The sequence below is a fragment of the Camelus bactrianus genome, chromosome 5 (genome assembly GCF_048773025.1).
Source record: "Camelus bactrianus isolate YW-2024 breed Bactrian camel chromosome 5, ASM4877302v1, whole genome shotgun sequence".
Lineage (NCBI taxonomy): Eukaryota > Metazoa > Chordata > Mammalia > Artiodactyla > Camelidae > Camelus > Camelus bactrianus.
In genome coordinates, this window is record NC_133543.1 from 95,611,501 (window position 1) to 95,636,515 (window position 25,015).

General features: G+C 39.2%; 1 protein-coding gene across 1 annotated transcript in view; it reads left to right on the forward strand.

Moving 5' to 3' along the window:
- The window catches only part of DAW1 (dynein assembly factor with WD repeats 1), a 39,159-nt gene that overhangs the window by 8,607 nt on the left and 5,537 nt on the right, over nt 1-25,015 (forward strand). Inside the window, exons 2-10 of the mRNA XM_010948908.3 lie at nt 410-482; nt 4,137-4,281; nt 5,769-5,827; nt 8,102-8,224; nt 10,004-10,103; nt 13,878-13,985; nt 15,698-15,804; nt 16,708-16,810; nt 17,609-17,723. Coding sequence (XP_010947210.2) covers nt 410-482; nt 4,137-4,281; nt 5,769-5,827; nt 8,102-8,224; nt 10,004-10,103; nt 13,878-13,985; nt 15,698-15,804; nt 16,708-16,810; nt 17,609-17,723 — 933 coding nt within the window. The remainder of the gene's footprint in view (nt 1-409; nt 483-4,136; nt 4,282-5,768; nt 5,828-8,101; nt 8,225-10,003; nt 10,104-13,877; nt 13,986-15,697; nt 15,805-16,707; nt 16,811-17,608; nt 17,724-25,015) is intronic.

Here is a 25,015-nt window from a genome sequence, read left to right on the forward strand (position 1 = left end):
GTTGTTGTTTTTGATTTTGTTATCTACAATTTTTGGTGGTTCTAGGCTGCAAGTCCCTCTGGCCCCCAGTGTTGGGGGTGGATGGGAAATAAGAAGACAATTTGGGGAGCTCACCACGTTGTCATTGCTCAAATCCTGAGGCCTCTAGCCATCCACCGTCTTCTGTTCAACTTTCAGTTACTCTAGCATTATAGAATAATGTCACGTGATTTTATTTGTGCTTAGAGGATGGATCAAGGGGTAATGGGTCTCTGCAATCTTGTTTTGAAATCAGACGTCCCTGCATGTGTTTTAGGTTGAAAAATTTAAAAAACTGGAAAAAAGAGAATGAAAAATCTGTCAAAGTAGGCTAACTTTTGGCACAGGCTGCCATCATAAGTGTTTTATAACATATTTGTTTGTTTCTTAGGAATTATGTTGGAATATGAAAACAGTGGAGAATTAAAGACCAAATCCATAGATCTGCTTGATCTTGATCCCAGGTAAGCTGGCTGTAGATGCAACATGTACTTCCTATCCAAGATCGTTGCTGGGAAACCCTGACACAGGATGATGTATGCACAAGCTGTGTAATCTGAAGACAACACATTTACTGAAAAAAAAAGAAAAGAAAAAAATATTGGTCCATGGTGTATTACTTCCTGTTTGTTTCAGTGACTTTTACTTGAGTATCTTGCTGAATGAGGAGGAGGTGGAAAAAGGATCATTAATCTTTCTTTTCTTCTTCCCAAACTGGCCTAATTTACAAAAAATAAACCTATTAGTTTAGAATAATTTTAGGAAAGTTGTGAAGAAAGAGTGCCCATGTACCCCGTAGACACTTTCCCCTATTATTAACATCTTAATTAGGACGGTACATTTGTCACAATTAATGAACCAGTATTGATCTATTATTGTTAACGAAAGACAGTATTGTATTCAGTTTTCCTTAGTTTTTGCCCCATTCTTTTTCTCTCCCAAGATCCTAGCCAGGATACCACGTAACATTTAGTCATGAGTCTCCTTAGGCTCCTTGTGGTTGTGACTTTCTCAGATGTTCCTTATTTTTGATGACTAACACTTTTGAAAAGTCCTGGTTATTGAATTTTAAGAACATTCCCAAGCCTTACTATTTTCTCAGTAGATAAATATTTCACAAGGCTGACCACATCTGATCTTCCGCATTAATTGTCAGGGAGCAGAGTTGGGGTGACCAAATCTTTGTCTCCGAAGCTTGGTGTGCACTCAGAAGAAATCTCCTTGTGAGATCATGTTGTTCCGAATTCACTCCCTTTAGAAAACTTTGTGCAAAACTTCACATAAAGAGACAGAATGAGACTGATTTTACCTGTTCTAGATTATATCTGAGCTCAAGTTCAGATAAGGTGAAGCTATTCTCAGTGGGTGAGGAACAAAACAATAAAAATACTGCGATATGTGTTTCACAGTGTGGCCCAGAGGAACTAGCAATTTTCCATTGTGACTGTCCTTTTACGTTGTCATGATTCGTAGGAAGGGGAACGGAGACCATCAGCAAAGGGACCTCTCATGTAACTAAAATTAAACATGGGCTGCTCTCTGGTGCCTGATGGCTGGTGAGAGCTGCTGCCACTCAGGAGGCTTGGAGTTTAAGGGGAAGACTTGTCTTATGGGGAAGACAGAGGATGGCTCAAAGGTGATGGCTTAGTTAGAGTCCAAGTCTTATTCCAGGTGCCTGGTGTAGAAAAGGTCCTCAATAGGCATTTTTTTTTAAATCAAAGAATAAATAATGGCATGGATAATATCTTTGAGTTTTATCTACACCATTTCTTATTTGAGCTGTTTTCAAGGAAGGCAAGACCTGAGAGCCAATCAATCTTTTTGTTATTTTTATAAATAGAACACATTACTGACTTGTGTGATTATGCCAGCGTGCAGAAAGTTCCTTTGTTAGACATTCATTTATGTAGTCAGCAGTGATGTACTTGGCATGGAAAGCTCTAGGTCAGAGTCTATGAGAGGCTATAAAGATACCAATCATATATCCTGCCTCAGTGGGCTTATTGTCTTTGAGAAACAACTTGTACAGAGTAGAACATCATATGAGTGGCACAGATAGACTTCTGTATGAAAGTATGACTTCCAAAAACACAGAATTTTTTTACTTACAATGTATGGATCCTTCAGTCACTTCAAAGCGGGCTTGTGGGGCTGGGAAACCAGGAGCAATTAACACTGTGACCAAAAGTTGAGCTTTTTCATAGGATGCCATAGTCATCCTGTGCAGTGAATAAATGTCTTAAAGTTGAAAAAAAAGTCTCAAAGGATGGATCTTATTTCTAGTTCTGGCCAAGACTCCAAAAGTATTTTGCAAAAAGAAAAAAAAAACCTCTTGTATTATATATAACATACGGAATTACTGTATTGGAAAATAACAGAGTAAGGCAGGGCTAGCGTGGATTAAATATCTGATTAATTTGGCTCTTGCTAGGAATTTTTTTTAAATTGAAATATAGTCAGTTTACAGTGTTGTGTCAATTTCTGGTGTACAGCATAGTGATTCAGTTATGCATATACATACATGTATTTATTTTCATATTCTTTTTAGTTATAGGTTACTGCAAGATATTGAGTAAAGTTCCCTGTGCTGTGGTACAACCAGTAAATCTATTTTGATTCATAACATTTGTTGGAAGCCTTTCCAAGGGGCATTATTATCTTTTTAATTCTTATGAAGCTATAACCTTTCTGACAACTGACTCTCAGTGTTTATCAGAGTCATCATTATGAACCATCTCTGATTTGTTTCCATCCCTAATACTCACTGTTACTCCGATAGACCGTGTTTCTTGAGAGCTGGGGCCAGGGCCTAACCTAGGGCAGATAATAAATGCTAGTTGAATGAGTGGTCTCCTAGCTTAGCGCCTTGCACAAAACGGGAGCTCAGAGAACGTGTGTTTGTGAAGAGGAGGAGGATGCTTATCAGACTTTGAGTTTCTGGGAAGCAGATGCTGAGACAGAAGTAGGTGGGTCCACAGTGATAGGGAAGTGACACCCATGACAGATCCAAGGATGAGGCAGGGTTAGGCAGGAGCAGCCGTCAACCGTGAAGACCACGCAGATTTGACAGCAGAGTCCCTGCCCGCCCAAAACCATGCTCCGCAACGAAGCTGGCTGGTTTGCAGAGTCCCTCGTGGGGCAGAAAGGGCCAGGCTCTGAGGTCCCCTTGCTCAGCTCCGGGCTGAGGGTCCCGGACAAGAGCAAGCCCTGAGTGCAGGTGCTGAGCTGGGTCCCAAAGGAGCTGCATCTGGAGGCTGTCAGCCAGCTGGGCCACGAGTCTTTTCTCAATGAGTATTTGTGACGTGTTTTGCAAAATGACCTATTTTGGATTATTTGCTCTATACAGACATTATTTATCTTGAGTTAATATATCTGTCTAGCACAATTTACCAGAATTGCCGTAGATTATCTGAATACTAGGGAAAACTTGCATCTGTGCTTTTCAAACCAGTTCTCTTTCAGGGAAATAATGTTAAAGCCCAGAAGAAATTAATAATAATAATGATAATAATAATAGTAATAGTAATAATAATAGTAATAATAATAATCATAATAATAATCATCATAATAATACTTTGAATATTTATTTTTGGTTAGGTACTGTTTCTTTCTCTAAAAGCACTGAAAACCTAACCTTTCTGAACCTCAGTTTCTTCATCCCTAAAATAGTTATGATAAAAGCATTAAATTACAGGGTTGTTACAGGATTAAATAAGAGAACATCTATCAGGTGAAAAATACGGTAGGACCAGGCACACTCAATATATGTTCATTTAAAGAAAAAAGAAACAGGAAAATACAGATAAAAAGAGCTCGTGTTCAGAAGCAGTGTGCACTTGGCCTTCCCGGGTAAGCAAATCAGAATCTTTGCACACCTCCCCTGGGAGAGGTCTCAGTGAATGGGAAGACTTTCAAGGGAAACCAGGCAGCTTTTCGGGGCCACAGTGCTTTTTGATTTCTGTGATTTTTCTCCCCAGAAATCTCTTGGTAACGATGATGGTGGTGTTGACATTTTATAAACATTGCGTTTCGTTAAGGAATGCAATCTTTCATGTAATGAACGTGTAGGCAATTTTTGGCACGGAAAAAAAAAACCTTTTTCTTTTGGTGCATTTCAGTACAGATGTCAACGCCTTAGTAGAAGAGATACAGAAAGCAGAACCTCTAATCACAGCTTCACGATCAGACCAAGTCAAACTTTTAATACAGAGATTACAGAATAAACTCAAACAGCACAGCAACCACAAATTCTACCTATTTAAGGTAAAGCATGCTTTAAAAATACTAACTAGAGGAACTTCAGTGAGTAACTTAACTGCTTTGCTGATCTGAGGTAAAATACTGTTCACGTTTTCTCTTTCCCTCAGTGCGTCACACATTTTTGCTGAGACTAAGTCTTAATAAATGCTTATTGAATGAATGAATGAAATTCAAAGTTTATTTGTTGAGAGGCTCAATAAAGATTTGTACTATTAACTTGAACTCTTTTTTATATGATAAATCTAAAGGATAGCCATAAAAGTAGTTCTAAGTTATTGAATAAGTAAAATTTTTTTCAGTTAGAGTAATATTAAGACTTATTTTGTGATATATCAATATTTCAAATTTTCTGCTTCCATGTGAACTAAAATATATTTAAGTAAATTATTTATTGATATAGATTAAGTAATAATTTAAATTCAATGTAAAACTTATTTTCTCTGTAATTTTGGTGACTAAATTAAAATATAGCAAGTATTTTTAAAACTTAATATATTTTTATATTATTATCATATTACATTATTTATATGTAATATGTATTTTATTTTATTATTTTAAAAAATATAAGAAGTGTTTATTACTTCAAGAACACCTTTTTTCTTTATTTAACATTTAATGATTTATTCTAGAATTGCATCATTGATTTTCTTTTTTATGACTTAAATGTACTTATTATTTATGTACTTAGCATATTCTGTCTGATATAAAATATCAAAGCAATTTTCTGTATTCATTCAATTTACTCAAAGGGGATGATGGTTATTGCACTATTTCTTTTTCCAGCTGGTGGCACTATTTAACTTCAAATATGAGCTCTATAACTAGCATGATATTGTACTTTATCCTCCAAAGGGAACATTTTTGATAGTGAAAGGGGACACTATTAATAGTTATACTCAGGCAATAGACATAACTGTTATACTCAGGCAACAGAAAAATTGGGGCTTTCCCAGTCTAGCCAATTACTCCGTCTGTAAACAGACTATCCGATTTAAGTCTATTATTCAATAAATATTAAGCATCCACTATGTGCTAGACATGGGTATGGAAAGATAAGTAACAAGACATACCTTGACTCCAAGGGAGCTTTAGGATTCAAAAAGGAATAACGCATTGTAAATCTGTACTTGAGATGTATCGAGTTTATTTCCTATAAGCACTGTTTATGCATATATACAAAACCATGAGCAATATGTAAAAGACAATGTAAGTTAGTGCTATTTGGTATCTTATAGCCATAATCTATCTAAAGGCAAATTGATGGAAAACACAGATCCAACTATGTTTCTGTAATTATTTGTAACTACCAAATGTGCTGTTGGTCTTAATAATAGAAACTAAAATATATTTTTTCTCATTTGTTCAGATGCTGTATATTGTCCATTTATTACATATGATTAAGATAAATTTGAATGTTTTTATTGGTTTGAAGTTAAAATGAATGGATCAAACAACTGTGAGTTTAAAATAAATGTTTTCTCTCATTGAAGGTTCTCAGAGCCCATATACTGCCATTGACAAATGTTGCACTTAATAAATCAGGCTCATGGTAAGGTTCTGTGTTTATTTATTAAAAAAATTTATTAGACTTTATTTTTTAGAGCTGTTTTAGGTTTGCAGTAAAATTGAGCAGAAGGTACAGAGATTTCCTGCATGCCCTCTGCCTCGTGCCCCACACATAGCTTCCCCTACTATCAACATGCCCACAGAGACCTGCATTTGTTACAGTTGTCGAACCTATACTGACACATCACTATCATGGAAAGTTCATAGCTTATATTAGAATTCTCACGGGTTTTGTACATTCTCTGGGTTGGCCAATGTTTAACAACATCTATCCACCAATATGGTGACACTCAGAGCAGTTTTACTGCCCTAAAATCCCCTGTGCTCTGCTTATTTATTTCTATGTGTATGTCTATTTCTCTTCTTGGTTTCTAATTTTTAATAATCATGGGATACTTCTTTTTTAAATTGTGTACATGCAAGGTATACAACATGATGATCTGATATACACATACACAGTAAAATGATTACTACATCGAGCTAATTAGCACATCATCTCCTTACATGACCAATTTCTATGAGTGTGATGAGAGCATCGGAAGTCTATTCTCTCAGCAGATTTCCAGTATTCAGTACAGTATTATTAACCATAGTCATCGTGCCGGTACATTCGATCTCTAGACTTATTTCTACATAACTGCAACTTTGTACTCATTTCCCACCCCGCCAGCCCCTGGTAACTACTGCTGCTTCTGTGAGTTTAACTTTATTTATTTATTTGTTTAGATTCCACATTTAAGTGAGATCATATGGTATTTGTCCTTCTGTGTCTGGCTTATTTCACTTAGCATAGTGTCCTTCAGGCTTATCCATGTAGTAGCAAATGGGAGGATGTCCTTCTTCCTCATGGTCAAATAATATTTCATTATATACATGTATATATCACATTTTCTTCATCTGTCCATCCTTTGACAGATACTCAGGTGGTTTCCATACCTTGAGTATAGTGAATAATGCTGCAATGAACAGGGGAATGCAGGTGTCTCTGTGAGGTCCTGATTTCATTTCCTTTGGATATATACCCAGAAATGGTCTTGCTGGGTCATGTGGTAATTCTGTTTTTAATTTTTTGATAACCACCATGCTGTGTTCCGTAATGATTGTACCAATTTATATTCCCCAAGAAGCTAGGAGGAAATGCTTAGTAGAGAACCAAAGATACATTGCCTTGTCAACCTTCCTGTTTAGTTGGATTTAGAGACCAGAATTTACCACCTTTTATTTTTACCACTTCACATTAAGACCGACTTTTCAAAAGTGTGCATTTTTCCCCTGTGTTTGGGAAATATCTTTCCTCATGGAGTATTTAAGGAATAACTAAGATACTGCTGTTTTACTTTAAACTATTAGAGGTCAATATACTAGGAACTCCTGTAGTAGAAGTCGCATTAAAGGATTGTTAAGTATTAAACACCTATTTATTGAACACTTCTCAGTATCCCAGTCGTATTCCAGGACCTGGGTAACCATAGAGGGTGGTAAACCAGATGGGTAGAAGGACTAACAGGTGGGAAAGAAACAATCAAGTTTTTCAGAGACTAGCGGGGAGGTGAATGTGGCTAATCAGGGTGTGTTTTGGGGGGACGTTGGGGTCCCAGAGATAGCCAAGGCTTCCAGCCTTGTGGACCCTGAGCAGACTTTGAATTTTCCTTTAGATTGCTAGGAGGCCATTTAAGGGAGGTTAAAAATGACAACTCCATTTTCGGTGAGGAAAACAGGTTTACAAAGACTACGTGTGAGCTGAGACCTATTAGAAAGTGTTTTCATTTGTTTAGGCAAGAGATGGAGGTAATGGAGCTAGTGAGAAGTGGCCATGCTAGGGATGTATTCTGAGGCTGAGGTAACAGAATTTGCTAGTAGATTTTGTGTGGGATGTGAGGGAGAGAACGGAATCAAAGATGATGCTAAGATTTCATGGTTTGATCAGCTGGAAGAATGATGCTGTTTGTTGAGATATATTAGAGTTTCAGAAAAGGTTTCTGAATACTAACATCACTTAATTATACACTTACTTATATTTTAGGAATGATCATTGGTAGAATGACTCTTTATTTAGTTTGGGTTTGGGGTAAAGTTGGAAAATTTTTAAGTCAAAGGATTTAGATATTGTTCCCAATTTAACTGTTCTGCACACACACAATTTCCCTTGTAGAAAGCGGAATAAATGGAGTTATAATGTTGCAGGCAAAAAGTGAGGTCTCTTTTGACACACTGCTGCTCTTCCCGCCTTGCGATGTGTTTATGCTCCTTGTGTTAGCTTTATCACAGGGAGCTATGATCGGACATGCAAACTCTGGGACACGGCATCTGGAGAGGAGCTTCACACCCTGGAGGGTCACAGGAATGTGGTTTATGCCATAGCATTCAACAATCCTTACGGGTAAAGAGACATTCACTCACTCACTTAGTCCTTATTAATCCATTAATCCATTTATTCTTCTTTCCCTCCATCTGTTGGGGGAGGAAAGGAGGAAGCAGAGAATTAAAATTTCCTGAATGCCTGACATGCTTTGAAAACCATCTTCAGGGCTTAAAGAAGCTTTGGGATAGATATTACTATCCTCATAGAAAGTATGTAAAGTTCAGGTACCTTTCCCAGGATCACACAGCAGTAGAGAAGTGAGCAGGAGTCCAGGCTCAGGCAGGCTGACTCTCTACCCCTGGGAGTTCTCTGACAGGCAGTTCCTGCCCTGTTAATAGTGCTGGACTGATGGTGCTGGAGGATGTGACCTGTATGCATAATATGGTTTACTTCTGTCAATTTATAGTCTTACAGGCAGAAAAAAATGTGTGTAGGAACATAATAAATAATAGCACAAAATACAGAAGTATTTTTAAACTAACTTCTGGTTAACCCATTCAGTAGATGAACCAAGATTCTCTATCTTTCTGAATGACATACCACTGGTACCCACGGCTGCCTGAATGCTTGCAGAAACTAGACTACTCACCAGTATACTTTACCACTCTTCCCACTGGTGAGGTTCTAAACTTGTGAAAGTTAGTTCTATTTGTCCACAAACCTGCTTATGTTGGTCGTGCTTTCAATGTCTAATTATTTAATTATTGCTTAAACTAATGAAATAGGAGTGTGAAAATAAAGCTGCTGTCTTCTACGAGAACATAATAAAGGTACATATCTTTTTAAAAAAATTGTTACTAAGTTGTAGATGCGATCATTATAAAAGTTAGAGGAAAACATTGCAGAAAGGGCCCTTCTTTCCTCTAGTGTCAGAGACCACAGAAGACTATGCGGGGGACTGAGAACGGAGGAGTGACGCAAAGTGTTAGGTGCAGTCTGGGTCATTATGAATTCTGCGGCTGTGCTGAGCACTTATGCTTTGCTTTGAGATATGCATTTTGGGCTATAAGACCCCTCACACTTTCAGACAGTGAGCTTGCACTGTAAATATGACCCGACTGCATGAAATTCTGATGGCTTGCTACAGAAGACAGACAGGGCTCAGGGGTAAAGGAAAAGATTTTAGCTCCATGATCAAAGGTGGAACAGGCTAATCTCCTCTTACTTGTTGGGTGTTGACAGTGGCCTTGCTCCATGGTAAACACTGGAAGCCTCCTGTCTGAAAGGGACTGAGTTTTTCTCATACTTCCCCTCTAAGCCCGCTTTCTTCTTCAGAGACCTTACAATGGAAATAATATAGGTATTATTTTCTCAAGGAGATATTCACTGTCTAACTTCTCAAAACCTTATCTAACCATATGTTTAACTGGATTTATATCTTTCCATTTTCCTTCTTTTAAATTGGATATTATCCTTTTCAGTAGATCTACTAATAGAATTTTTCCATGTTCCTGCAACTCTAGTAATTACACATGGTTAATTTCTATTTGTTAGTGATGTTCTAAACTAAATCTTTTACCATATTCATTGTGCTAATTAAAATTATTATAATCTTAAACATAATTTGTAAATTTAATGGAAAATGTTAAAAATTAAACATATAAACTGATACTGTTCAAAAATTAGAACTTTATTTTGTTATCCAGTGAAACAAATGTAGGATTGCTTATTATATAAAAAAGTAAATTTCTGAGTAGATAGAGATCCATGTATTAATATCTCTTATCTTTATTCTGTGCATCAAATACTGTGGTTGAATTTATTTTCAAATCCTGTGCATATATTTTTAAATCTTAGTGACAAAATTGCCACTGGGTCCTTCGATAAGACTTGTAAACTATGGAGTGTAGAAACGGGAAAATGCTATCACACCTTTAAGGGTCATACAGCAGAAATAGTGAGTATATTTTATTAAATTTTTATGTTGCCAATCCTTTTGTTTTTGTTTTGTTTTACTTTTTCTTTTATTTTTTTTCCATAGACCTTACTTTTTAAAGAGCAGTTTTAGGTTCACAGCAAAATTGAGCGAAAAATACGAATGTATTTTTCCTGTATATTCCCCACCTCTCCCCTGATGCCCCATTGTCAGCATCCCCACCAGGGGATGAGGCTACATTGGCACATCGTTGCTATTTCTTTTTAGGATTCCATTGTAAAAGTAGAGGCTATACCTTTATAATTAATTTTAAAATCGATCTAGTATTTTTAGTTTCTGTATCTTATGCATTGATATAATTTACAAACTACTCTAGTTTTGATATCTTGCAGATACTGTCAAAGACCCATATCTGCACAAAGCAGACAAATAATGTGATAAGTCAATGAGTATCCAGCCTGACCTCTTCTTTCTCATGGACTTGTCTTTAGAGAGCTGACTTGATGAGGGTTGATGATGTTCTTAAGATAGCTTTTAAAATAACTCTTTTATATCATATAAAATATTAAGCTGATTGTTTTCTGGATGTGATTAAAACTCAAATTTGCATAAGGAATAGCTCTCACTATTGGGAAGCCCTCGCCCTTGGCCGATTATCTGTTCCATCTTCTAACAATTAGGGAGATAATTGGCACCCTATGGAACAAGTGATAGCTTTTAAAAATAAACAGTCTGTTTATTATAAAAATGTATTTTTATCCTTCAAATTCATTTCATATTCATGGTATGTTCAAGGTACTTTGCTAGACACTGGGGATACTGCAGTGAGAAATTGTAACTCACCCTTTAGTGGCGCTCAACATGCACAGGGCACTGCCTTAAGCCCTCTACATATATTTGCTTAGTTGTTTCTCATAACAGCCCAAAGGGGTGGATATTTCCCCATTTTACAGTTGGGGATGCTGAGGCATAGAGAGCATAGTGACTTGCACAAAGTCATAAGAATGACATTATCCTTACATTCATAGTGTGGCCATGTTTCCGTACTGCCTTGGAATTTTGAAAAGGTTTTCTTTATTTATAGTTCCTAGGAAGAGGCGTTCGTATTTTTTGTAGAACAAAGCATCACTCCAGTGATTACTTTCTGGGTGCTGACTGTGTGTGCAGCCCTGACTTATGTGCATGCGGTGCCAAATCGAGTCAGAAGTAGTTCTCGGCCTCCAGGAGTTGTGCGGTTTTGCGGGAGTAGAGGTGTCCATGAATTAGCTCAAAGATATGTTGTAGGTGGGCCGGAAGTTGGTGGGGAGTTCAGTGAGGGCACAGAGGGAGCAACCAAGCCTTCTTGGCCAGGAGATGTGTTCAGGAAAGACTCTGCACAGAGGTGGATCATGCATTCCAGGCATAGGGAGCTGCACCAGCAGATGCCCGGAAGAGGTGTGTAACCATGGTAGATGCTTCAGAAGCCAGGTGGCTCTGGGTGCCCAGAGCAGTGCTTCCCAACCCTCCCTGTGTTGATGCGCACAGAAGGTGCTAATACAGACGTGCAAACACTGGGGAGAGCTGCCTGCCCACGGTCAGAGCTGACAGGCAGCAGGGATCCCCAGTGCTGCCCAGCTGACTGGGCTAAACGTGTCAGTGTCTTGGCACACCTGTCACCCTTTGAAGCTAGATCACAGCCTTTGTGTGACTGAAGTGGGGGAGGCAGGAGAAGCCATGTTGTAGATTTATGGCTGGTCTTGAATGCTGCGCTAAGGAATTTGGATTCTATCCTGGAGATATTGACATACTGTTGAGACTTTTCAGCTGGAAGGTGGTGTGGTCAATCTTGCTCTTTGGGAAGACCATTCTTTTGGCAGTGTGGAGAAATGGGGGGGGTAATATCAGAAGCATGGGCCCCTGGGGATCCGGTAGCCGTCCAAGCAAAGATGGCAAAAGCCCGTTGTGGGGCTGGTGAGGAGAATGTGAGAGAGGTTAGTGGGTTTGGAGAAATAGATATGAGGCAGGTCGGAAGGTATTTAGGATGATTCCCTGATTCCAGACTCGGGCAACCGACAGTGCCCTTCACCAAGTCCATACAGAAAAGAGAAGCAGGTTTCTTCATGTGACTCACATGTCTGAGACAGAGTGATAAAATCTCCCTGTGTGATGTCCTAGCAGAGGCATCCATTTGGCAGTTGGCTCTTTGGGGCTGAACTGAGCAGTGAGGTGTGGGGAGAAGACATGGGTGTGTGAGTCACGGCATCTGGGTGGCAATAGAAACCACTGAGCAATTGAAATTTCCCAAAGGAAAAGGTAGAATGTGGGGAGGAGACTGAAGATGGAGAAGAGAAACTTCTAAAAGATACAAAAAATAAATAAGAAGAGAGGAAAAGCAGAGCACAGTCAAAGGAGTCCAGAAGGAAGAAAATATGGAGAATCTCATGGAGGTTGAGATGACCAACCAAGCCTCTCGACTGGACATTTATCCAGAGTGGTTCCAGTCGAGTCAGAGTGGAAGATGGGCAAACAGCGAGTGATGATAGACTATTTTCCCAAGGAATTTGGTTGTAAAGGGAAAGAAAGTTAGTTAAAAAAGGGGCACATAGAGTCAAGGGAGAATTTGACTTTTCTGTGGGAGAAGCTGAAGCATATTTTCAGGCCATTGGGAAGGATCTAGTCCAGAGGGAAGGAAACATTGGTGGGCACATATCCACTCAGAGTGCAGAAAAATCAGTGTCTAAAATGGCAAAGGGATGCCTCTGAATGTGAGACTGAAGGAAAGTAAGTGAGGGGCAGGGGAGGAAGCTCCCACCTGACAGGTCAGTATTTCCAGGGAAGTGTTAGGAGGTCAGGTTATCAACTGAGGAGGTGTGAGGATGGGAGAGGGGGCAGGAATGGAGAATGGGAGAAGGTGTTGAGTCAGAGGTGTGTTAAATGAGGTAGAGAATGGTACGGAGGCCACAATTAAGGACAGAAGGCATGAATGAGTAACACTAGTAATCTGCCCTGCTGTCTTCTTAAGCTGCCTTGGATAAGATCCTAGACTAATACAGGTTGTCAGGAGCTTTAAGAAGGGTACAGTTGAAAGACAGGGACTGAGAGTACTGGGGATGCTGGCAGGAGTGATGCTTCCACGTGTCCAGTGAATGGGGGTTGATGGATCAGGAGAAAAGAGAGGGGTCGACATGAGATGGAAGCTGTCCTGCGGTGGGGGCTTGGTAAGGAGGAGAGGAAGCGAAAGTATTGGGAAATTGTAACGAGAGATTGGTGTATTGGTGGTGAATCTTCTAGAGAAGGTGACGGCAAGGTCAGGATGTGGCCATGGGAGTGATTATGGAAAGGAATCCAGGATGGTGGGTCTGGGGGGGCTGGAGGGATGGCCCACACAAAGGCCACCTGGGATCCAGAAATGAGACTGTGAGCCAATAGCCAAAGTCCTCGGCAAGTGAGGGGGTGTGATTGACAGGACTGTGAAGACAGCAACAAGGAAAGTGGGAGCCGGACAGCATGAATCCCCAAGGAGATGGGCTGTGCTCTTGCTCTTGTTCTTCTGTGGTCTGGCAGTGACTGAGGGCGGCCAGTGCTCCTCGAAGCCTGAGCTGGGTGACGTGGGAGAACAGCAGCCTCTTCTCAAGGAAAGGATGCTTCAGATAGGATGCAGATAGATGGCTACTTGTATTTGTCATTTGCTGCATATTTGTACAAAGAATTAGGCTGAATCTGCGAAGGTAGTTGCATCTTCAAGCTTGTCTGTATTAAAATTATTAAGTTAAAACTCTTACCTTTCTAACATCTCTCCCATTTCTTGTAATTCAGGTGTGTTTATCATTTAATCCTCAAAGTACATTGGTGGCTACTGGAAGTATGGACACAACAGCCAAACTGTGGGACATTCAGAATGGAGAGGAACTGTTCACTTTGACAGTATGTTAATAATGTTAATAACATCAAGCGTTTTACATCTTAATTAGCTGTTCCTTAGGATAAGCCCATTACTTGTGTTTGTTTTTATTTGTATTTTTATAGCAAAGTGAGCTCTAGGTTAGAAGATATTTTTGAGTTTGAGATGATTTTCAGAATGTAGGGAGAGGGTTCCAGCTGGTTTACTGGCTATCCCAAAAGACTTCAATGGGCGTGCTGGGGAGACCAGTCTATAAGCCATACCAACTATTGCTTAAAACCTATCATCACCTACCTGGCTGAAAGCAAAGTAGGTGGAAGTTGGCATTTTTGGAAGCGGCAGGACTGAAGAAACTGGCTCTAAGATTTCCTAAAGGGATGACTGTTAACTCTCTTCCTCTCTAACCTCCAGTCTTAGAAGCCTCCTGTATTACGAGGTCTGAAATACAAGGGGCAAGTGGCAGGAGGTGACAAGACCAAAGGGCACTGCCCGCAGAGTGGATGCTGGTGGTGTATCTCAGCGGGGGTCCCCATCTGCCACCACCGCCACACGTCCAGCACCTTCGTATGACCTGCTGCCCTGCCCTTCTTCCCACCCCAGCCCTAACTACCAAACAGAAAAGGGCGATTCTCTGTTTCCATCAGTGGGAACAGTAGGATGGGAAATCACGTTATCTTAGCCTTTAGAATTATAAATTGATTTTAAAAACAGTACCCATTTTCTCGGAGACCTTTTCCTGAGAAAGTTAAAAAACAAGACTAGAAAAAGAGAGGGAAAGCAGTGTTTAAGCTAACACCAAGAGTTTTTCTCTCTTGAACTGGAGTGCCTGGCTTTGTTAATGTAAGTGTGCTTTCTCTGATCTTAGTTCTCATCAGTTAGTGTGGGCTGTTGCTTCTTCACCACCTCTTCTCTTGGACAGATGTCTAGGAGCCTAGGAAAGCATGCGTCCCGCTCTGCACCCCTGCCTGCCGCCAGGGAATACATTTGGGTGCTCAGAACTTTAATGTTCAGCTTCATTTAACTTTTGTCATTTGGCGTCCACCAGAAATTTAATTTGTAAATGAACTCCTGTGCTGTGAAGAAAAGTAGTTCCATGAATTTACTAGAAGAGGTGGGAAAACAAGGGCCGTATCCAAGCAGGATCTCCTGCGACGGGCTCGCTCCACCCGTGGCCCCATGTGGTTTGGTTCATCAGCCCCAGACTGTATTCCAGTGAAAGTCAGGCCAAATGCCAGATGTTTATTAAATTATCATAAGAATTTTCTTTTTTAAAAAAGTTAGTAACTTTATTTCAGAAGCATTTTATCTTTGCCCATCACCTATCATTAGCCCATAAAGCATACAGCCCTTCTGAGCGTTTCCAAGACAGTATGAAGGAAGCCTTCTGATTTCCTGACATATGTCCTTTTCCTTTCTTTCTTTAAAAACAGCTTTATAGAGTTTGACCTGACTTGCTTCAAGTGTCTAGTAAATTGACAGAATTGTGCAACTATCACCCAAATCCAGTTTTAGAACATTTCCGTTACCCCTCCCCCAGAAGAAACCGTGTTGCTCATTATTTGCAGTCCCTCCCTATTCCCACCCCCAGCCAACTGCTAGTCTCTTTTCTCCCTATAGAATAGCTTTGTCTTTTTTTTTTTTTTTTTAAAGCATTTCCTGTTAGACTATCATGTTATGCATTTGTAGAAGTTGTCTTATCTGCAGGTACACATGATGAAATCTGCTCTTTTTCTAGGGACATTCAGCTGAAATCATCTCCTTGTCCTTTAACACCTCGGGAAACAGGATCATCACGGGGTCTTTTGATCACACAGTGATAGTGTGGGAGGCTGATAGTGGAAGGTATTCTAATTTTTAAGAGTTTTTCAACCTGAATCAGAAGGTTAGGAAGATAATCTTTGTTATTTATTAGTTTAATGTTAAATCTATTAACTTTGCTTTAGATTCCATAGGAATAAGACACGTTGAAAGCAAATTAATTCATTCTTTAATGATATTTCTGATCCACCAAAAATATGTGCTTCCTTGAAATTCTGAGCATTCAATGCCAAACAATAACATAAAAAGAGGAGGCCAGCAATGGCCTGGTTATATAGCTATTATTTATCCCGTGTACTATATAGTCAAATTTCAATGGCTTGTCATTACGGTAGGCATGGGTATCGTGAATAAAAAAAAAAATCATGGTTAATGATCCAAATTTAATTTAGTCCAAGAACTTCAATTTCCTTCCTATTATTTTTGGTTCTAGTTGCTAAGAACTTAACTAAATTAGCCTACTTGTGTTGTAAAACTCCACTCTTGGACTTGTCTGCAGCTTGATAGAGGGGCTAATTATCAGGGGTGCTGATCGAGATAGAAGAAATGGGGGAGAGGAAGGGTCCTCACATGACTGATGGGTACTTTCTGAGCTATGAAGGGGTCTGGTCATCTGGTGTGAAAATACTTCCAGAATTTCAGATTACATTTATTATTTTTTATCCATGCCTTTCTCAAGTGTTGTATTAAGTAATGTTGTTATCTTGGATTATTTAAAATTTAAGTGTATTTCTGTTGAAATGAAGTTAGTAGCCTAGGTGACTCTTTTTGAGCTATAGTAAAGCCATCTTTGTTTGGTCATCACAGATAATATTTCATAAAAACTAAAATTCAGACTCTCACACCAATGGGTTTGACATCATTCTTTGGGCATGTATCCTGAAGTGAGACATTTTTCACCGCTGTGAACCATTTCCATTTTTGTAGGAAGGTGTGCACCTTAATCGGGCATTGTGCTGAGATCAGTAGCGCCTTATTCAACTGGGATTGCTCTCTGATATTAACTGGCTCTATGGACAAAACCTGCATGGTGAGCTCAAGAAATCTCTTTGCTTGATAAGTCTTGTGGCTGTACTTTACCCCGTGTCAGGTATTCACTGCAACAAGAACACATTTTAAAGTTGCTTTAAAATGAAGGTAATTTATCAACGATAATTGGTAATTTTTAAATTTCAAGTTTCTGATCCTCCAAATTTGAAGGAATTATGATGTAAAACAGTTTTAATTGATTCAAATGTATTAAGATACCTTCTTTTTTAAAAAAAGCACATTATTTTTGTTTAATGTCCCTCTGTTCATTTATTAAACTTTGATTACAATGAACCTCAACGAGTCTCACCACAATGTTTCCCTGTCTTTAAGTTCCTGCTGCTAACAGCTTGTGCTTTAGAATTATTATTAGATCTATAGATTATATAGCAAATGTATTATAAGCTTAATGTACTTTTCATTTTCTAACAATGTAGTTTCAGATCAAGCTCTTGATCATTTGATGATCTTCATGTGAAAAGAAGACATTTCCAATCCAATCAGTGAAGCATGCATTTTGAGATTTTTTTCTTAATATAGTGGCAGATTTGCCCCACTCATTCTAAATGTCTGTCTTTGGTCTTCTCCATGTCCAGAGTGTGCCTTGTTAGATGGTTGGCTGTGGTCTCTGGTTCTGAATCAAGGTAAAATGAACCAACACGTGAAAATTACACATGTGATTCTGGCCACGTGTATTTTACCAGCCATAAACATGTCATAAAGACTACTTCTGACCATCTTTGCACTTTAGATAGGAAGTCACAGTCTTTGTCTTCTTCTTTTTTTTTTTAAACTGTAGCTGTGGGATGCTACAAATGGAAGGTGTGTGGCAACATTAACAGGCCATGATGATGAAATACTAGACAGCTGTTTTGACTACACTGGAAAGCTTATTGCAACTGCTTCAGCCGATGGCAAGTAATCTGTTTGTACATTTAATTTATGGAGAGATCGATGTTTTGTTTGATAAATAGGTGCAGTTCTACACTATAGGGCATCTCCTTGCTGACCAGCTATGTTAGAAACTACATGTGCCTCATCTCTGTGCTGTCAGTCTATGTCATGACACTATGTCTATATCATATTCTTATTGAAGTGTAGTTGATTTACAATGTTGTGTTAGCTTCAGGTGCACAGCAAAGTGATTCAATTATACATATACACATATGTGTGTTCTTTTTCAGAGTCTTTTCCATTGTGGGTTATTACAAGATATTTAATATAGTTCCCTGTGCAGTACAGTAGGTTTTTGTTATTTATCTGTTTTACATATAGTAGTGTGTATATGTTAATCCCAAACTCCTAATTTATCCCTCCCCTCACCCCTCTCCCCTTTGGTAACCGTAGTTTGTTTTCTATGTCTGTCAGTCTATCGTCTGGGTCATATTCTTGATCATCACATGAGATGCTATTGAATGTCTGCATCGCCTCCTTGACAGATGCACATGGTGCTAAGCCAGCTCTTATCATCTCCTTTATGACTGTATATAACGGTGTGTCTTGGGTCATCTCCCTGATGATCACGCATTATGCTGCACTGGGTTGTTCCCATCAGTTTGACCACCATCAATAGTGCCATAATAAATCTGCATTGTCTCCTTTATAATCACATTCGCTGCTTTACCATGTCTAGCAAATCTTCACCGTGAACATACATGATTCTATGCTATATATCATCTTCTTGGTTGTCACAATTCTGCACTGTGTGTCATCTCATTGATAACCACGGGCTGGTGCCACACTGTGTGTACCTCAATTCCATGAGGTCCACAAATGATGCTACAACACATCTGTATCATTTCCCTGTTGACCTCATATGCTGTTATATTGTGTCTGTCTCCTCCCTCCAGGACAAATGCTACATTATATCTGCGTCATCTCCTTGAAAGTGACGTATTATGCTGTGCTGTATTTTCATCCACTCCTTTAAAACCATGTTTGATGCTGTCATATTTGCATTATATCCTTGATAACTACTTATGAAGACGTTACAATAGCTGTGTTATTTCTTTGATGACAATACATCACACTGTACTGTGTCTATTCCACCTCCTGGTCGAGTCAGATACTGCATTTTGCATGCATTGTCTTCCTGATGAACAGGTGGCCACAATGTCATCTTCCTGATGACCATGCATGATAATACACTATATTCACATCATCTTCTTAAAAACCATGTGTGATGTTACACTCCACCTGCATCATCCCCTTGATAACCATGTATGATGCAATACTAAGACTCATCTTGCTGACAAATATGGATGATGCTGCCCCGGGACTGCATCATCTCATTAAAAGCCACATGTAATGCTATATGATGTTTTTATCACCTCACTGACAACCATCTGTATTGGAATATTATGTATACATCATGTCCGGGATGTCAATTTATGATACTGAACAATGGGTCATGCTCATGGTAACTATTTATTCCTGACAAGCATGTTAAGACACTACACAATATTTGCATCATTCTCTGACAACCCTGTAATACACTACAATATGTCTGTATCATATCCTTGATAACCATGTGTGATACTATACAATGTCTGCCTTTTCTCCTTGACAACCACATATGATGCTGCTCTCCATCTATATCATACCCTTGGCAAGCATTTGTGATGTTATGCTAAGTCTATGCCATCTTGTGATAACACACAACCATGCGTGATGCTTTTCCACGAGTCATTATCTTGGTAATAAAGTACCATGCTGCAGTATGTGTTATCTTCCTGAAGACCGCAGATAATGCTACGTCACACTTAGGTCATCCTCTCTGGCAAGACACAGTGGGGCAGTGCAAGATTTCATCATGCCACTCAGAGCAGCGTGCAATTTAAAACTTAGGAATTGTTTATTTCTGAAAGTTTCCATTTACTATGTTTGGACCACAACTGACTGCAGGTAACCAAAACTTCAGAAAGTGAAACCACAGATGGGGGTTGATGTAAAATGCTACACTGCATTTCCTTCTTCTTGGTAACCAGAAAGTGTGCTATACTATGGGGCAGTTTCCTGGTCACCATGTTTATGCTGTCAGATGTCAGCATCATCTCTTCGAACACTGTGTGGGATGCAGGACTATGATTATATCTTTTTCTTATAACCATGTGTAATGTTGTGCTATTTCAAGGTTACTTGCTGGACAATGACCTCTCAGTATCTACAGTGCCTGATCTCCTTGATAACCATGTATAATGCTGTTCATTTACTAATCTCCTTAACAACAATGTATGATGTTATATGCTGAGTCATCACCCTGATGACAATGTGCAACTCTACTCACTGTGTCACCTCCCTATTCCTGTGCATGATGCTACAATATAGCTTCCTCATTTCTTGATAAGTTCGTGATGCTATACTATGTGTACTTCATCTCCTTAATAACCACCAATAATTTACTGTGATGTTATTATAACTTTGCTCAATTCCAATGAACACCTCGTATGATGCATTACTATGTCTGCTTTATCTCCTTGATAACCACGTAATTCTGAATTGTTTATATATCTTCTCCTTCATAACTGTTTTTTAAAAATTTATTTTCTTTGTTGGGGGGAGGTAATTAGATTTGTTTGTTGATGTGTTTTCTTAATGAAGTTACTGGAATTTGAACCCAGGACCTCGTGCATGCTAGGCATGCCCTCTACCAGTGAGCTATACCCTCCCCCATAACTGTTTATGGTAGTATATTGTGGATTATCTCCAAGAAGAACATATCTGATGCTACATTGTATCTGTTTATGTAATTTTCTTGATATCCATGTGTGATGCTCTAGTATGATGAGTGCAGCATCATCTCTTATTACCACTTATGATGCTGCGCTATGTCTGTATCGACTGTTTGATAACCACCTCTCCTACGATACTGCGTCACGTCCTTTATAACCACGTATGATGTTGTACTATGTGTACCTCATCTCTGTAGAGATCACCTATGTTGCTATAACACGTCTGTATTATCTTCCTGATGATCACGTGTGGCATGGGATTATGTCTGCCTCGTTTCCCTGATTGTGCACGATAATACTTCATGTCCTCCTGATTACCATGCGTAATGCTACCTTGTAGCAGACTCATCACCTAGGGAGCGACCTATGATGCTGCAATATGTTTTATCATCTCCTTGAAAACAACGTTTGATGCTAAACCATATCTGTCTAATCTGCTTGATGACCACTCAATGCTCAAGTAGATTTTGTTGTACCTTTGGTGACAGTGTATTCCGTCACACCATATCTACACCACCTCCTGACCATTGGTAATATCACACCACGTATGTAGCATCTCTTTGACTGGGCGTGGTCCTTCGCTGTGTATGTGTCATCCTCTTGCTCACCACGTATGATAGGACTCTACACCTGCCTAATCTTGTTCTCAAATAAGCACAATGTTACACTATATATGTGCCATCCCTTTATGACCATGTGTAATGCTATCTCTTGTCTGTATAATATCCTTAATAACCGTGCATGACAATATGCATCATATCTCTGATGACCTCATTTATTATGCTATCTTAAAGCCCTTTCATGAGAAGATGCTATATTTACCTGTGTCCCATGTGTAATGCTACACTAAATCTATACCATCTCTGATGACCATGGGTGACACATCAGTGTCTGAGTCATCATTATGATGACCTGTATGCTGCTACACTGTGTCTGTGTCCTCTCAAGACATGTTTGATTCTTCACTGTGTTGTGTCCTCTCTTCAAAATGTACATGATGCCATAGATGTGCACCTCGTCTTCCTCTTTACTCTGCATGATCATACACAATGCCTCACCTCCAAGGAATCCATGTATGAAGATACGCTATTTCTGTGTTGTCACATAGCAACCATGTATGATTCTACAGAGTGACTGTGTTTTCTTCCTAATGATCATGTGCAGTGCTACACTATGTCTGTGTCACATCCTTGAAGGCCTTGAACGATGTTACACTGTGGCATCTCCCTGAACCCTCTCATGCTGCTGCACTTTGTCCCCATTATTTAATGATGCAATGCAAGAATCTATACTGTATCTCTTACTACTTTGAAATCTACATAAGGTTCCATATCGTATGTCGACACCATCTCCTTGAGAATGTTAAATGATGCTATAGTATATGTCATTTCCAGAGTAAACACCTACGATACTACTCGTGGTTTGAGTCAGCTTCTTGATAACCGTGTATGAAGCTATACTATGTCTCAGCTCCTTACAGCCATCAATCACGACATGGTATAATCATTTCTGTCAACCATCGGGTTGGCACATTGTGCTTCACAACGTGCCATATACCTGATAAGCATATAAATGCTACATTGTGACTGCTTCCTCCTTCTGATAACCACGTTACCTTATGCTGCCGTCTGCGTCGTGTCCTTGAACATGCTTTATGATATTATGCTAGAGTTCACCTCACTGAGGACAGTGTATGACACCGTACTATGTCTGTGTCATCTTCTTGAAAAATTACATATTATGATATATTACCTCTGCATTAGTGTCCAACTATTCTTGATGTTCCACAATGTCAGTCACATTTCTGATGAATACATGTGACATTTAAATAGCTTTGTCGTCACCTCGACGACCATGTACGACACAACAGTATGTTTTCCTTATCCCACTGGTGACCATGTGTGATGCTGTGCTGTATCTGTGTCATCACTATAAAAACCGAATCTGATGCCACAGTCTGTCTAATCATCTCCTTGACAACGTCTGGTTGTATACTTTCCATCATTTTCTTGATAATAACAAATGAAGTTATACTATGTGTACATCATTTTCTATAATTATATATGCTGCTGTTCTGTGAGTTACCTCACTGATGACACTATATGATGCCACAAGATGTCTGTCGTCACCTTGACAACCATATACGGTGCAACGCTGTATATGCACAGTCTGCTTGGCAAGCACATGGGATGCTATGTTATGACTGCATTATCTCTCTGATATCTATGTATGATATTTAAATTAAGGCTTTTTCTCTTTGATAATCCCACATTATGAATGTGCACGTTATCTCCTTGAAAACTAAGTGTAGTGCTCTATACTGTGTCTATATCATTTCCTTGACAACCACGTGGAGTGCTATCCTATTTTGCATCATCTCCTAGACAACTGAGTATGATTATATAGTCTGTTTCATATCCATGATGGCCATGTGTGGTGCTGCAATATATCTGTCATCTGTCAATGACCACATATGTTACTGCACCGTGTATGTGCTGTCTCCCTGTAGTCCACAGATGACTATACACTGTCTCCATTGTCTCCTTGATGGCATGTGTGATGCTACACTATGTCTTTTCATCTCCTTGAGAACCACACATCATAGTGGCTGCATTATCTCTTTGAAATCCGCACACAATGCACACTGTGTCTACATCAACATTCTGACTCCCTTGTATGATCCTACATTACATCTGGATCATCTTATTGATGGTCATGTATGATGCTAAACTAGGCCTGTCTCATCTCCTTGATTCTAAACTATGTCTATGTCATCTTATCAATAATGTATGACACTCTACTGTGTCTGGATCACCTCCCTGATGAACACGTGTGAGGCCACACTCTGTCTGCATCACCTTCCTGATGACCACATTTGACCCTATACTATGTCTGTGCCATCTCCCTCATGACCATGCATGATGCCACCCCGTGTCCACGTCATCTCTGTGATGACCACACACGACACCGTATCTGTGGCCCCCACCATGAATGCATATCATTCTACTCTATGACTGAGTCATGGTCCTGGCGCCATGAGGAAGCCTCCACTCTTACTCAGAGTCTAAGTCATCCCTCTGGGAATCACATATGATGCTGCACACGTGTTTACCTCTCTTGATGACCATATGTGACTCTACATCGTGCTTCGGTAAATTCCTTAACAGCTGTTTAAGAAATTCTGGCAAAAATGGGATGCTATTTCCAGGCATGACTTGTTCACTTGTTCTTTGCCTGTATTTGCTCCTTGTGACCAACGTACTTCCAAGTAGTTACACACCCTTTGTGTTACAACCAGTTTTTGAATTTTGCCAGTGATTCATTTTAATTACATGGTCTTTATTTAATTGTCTCCCCTTTAAAAATTATATTCTCATGCTTGTTCTCTTACTCACTAGGACTTTTCAGTTAATCCTTTGATCACGCATACATGTTCTTTTTATATCCTGCAACATAACACCCTGAATCTGGAGAATTTTATTTTTTAAAGTAACCACTTAGTTTTTCATCTTCTCACAGATCTTGGCTTTTCAAAATCATCCCTCAACCACAGTTAATCTGCCCTTTTCATTTTAAAACCATTATTATTTACACACACACACAAAAAAACCTATTCACTAAATATATATGGAGTGCCTGCTTTGTGCCAGGAATTGTTTTAGGAACATAGGCTACATCAATGAACAAAAGAGACAGGACTCTGTTCTCTCATGTTGGAGGGGGAGACAATGAACAATCACACACGTGTGTTTTATACAGAGTACTAGATGATATAGAATGCTGGATTATATGGACTAAGTATATGGAATATTAGGAGTTGGCCAGTGCTTTGCTGGGAGAAGCAAGCAGGCTCGAGGATCAGAATGCTGAGGGATGGATGAGAATAAAGCTTAAGTCCAGTTCTAGTTTTGTCTTCTCTGTTGTCTGTTATTTCCCCGTGTCGTGATTCTGCTCTTCTCTCATTCGGTAACACATTACTTCCCCACCAAAATCTTTCTTTCTTTTGGTTTGTTTTGTAACCCTCTTCTCATTCTGTGCCTCCTAAGAAGTCCTGATGTTTGGAGCAACCTTTTTTCCTTCATCTCTAGTCTTTGCTCCTCATTCTCTTCTTAAAATTTGATCTCATTTACTGGAATTAGTAGCCTGTGCAGCTACACATCTGTTTCTTTATATGTGTCACTTTTTCATCCTCGTTGGAATTACTCCCAAGGCTGAATTTTTTTTTTTTTTGGTGTCTTATTCCTATTTCTATCTTTTAAAAGTTACAACTTCAGGCTATCTTATTTTTGTGTTTTCTGGGCTTTTGTAAAATTTAAAGTATTAATCTATGCTGGATATTTTTGTCTTATTGACAAACTCTTAAAACAAGCGGGTCACTTTCCTTTAAAACTTTTGGAATCCAACTAAGTAGAAAGTGTTATATTTTTAGTCATGCTAATTCTAGAAAGCAACTTTTGTCTACTTCCCCATGAAGC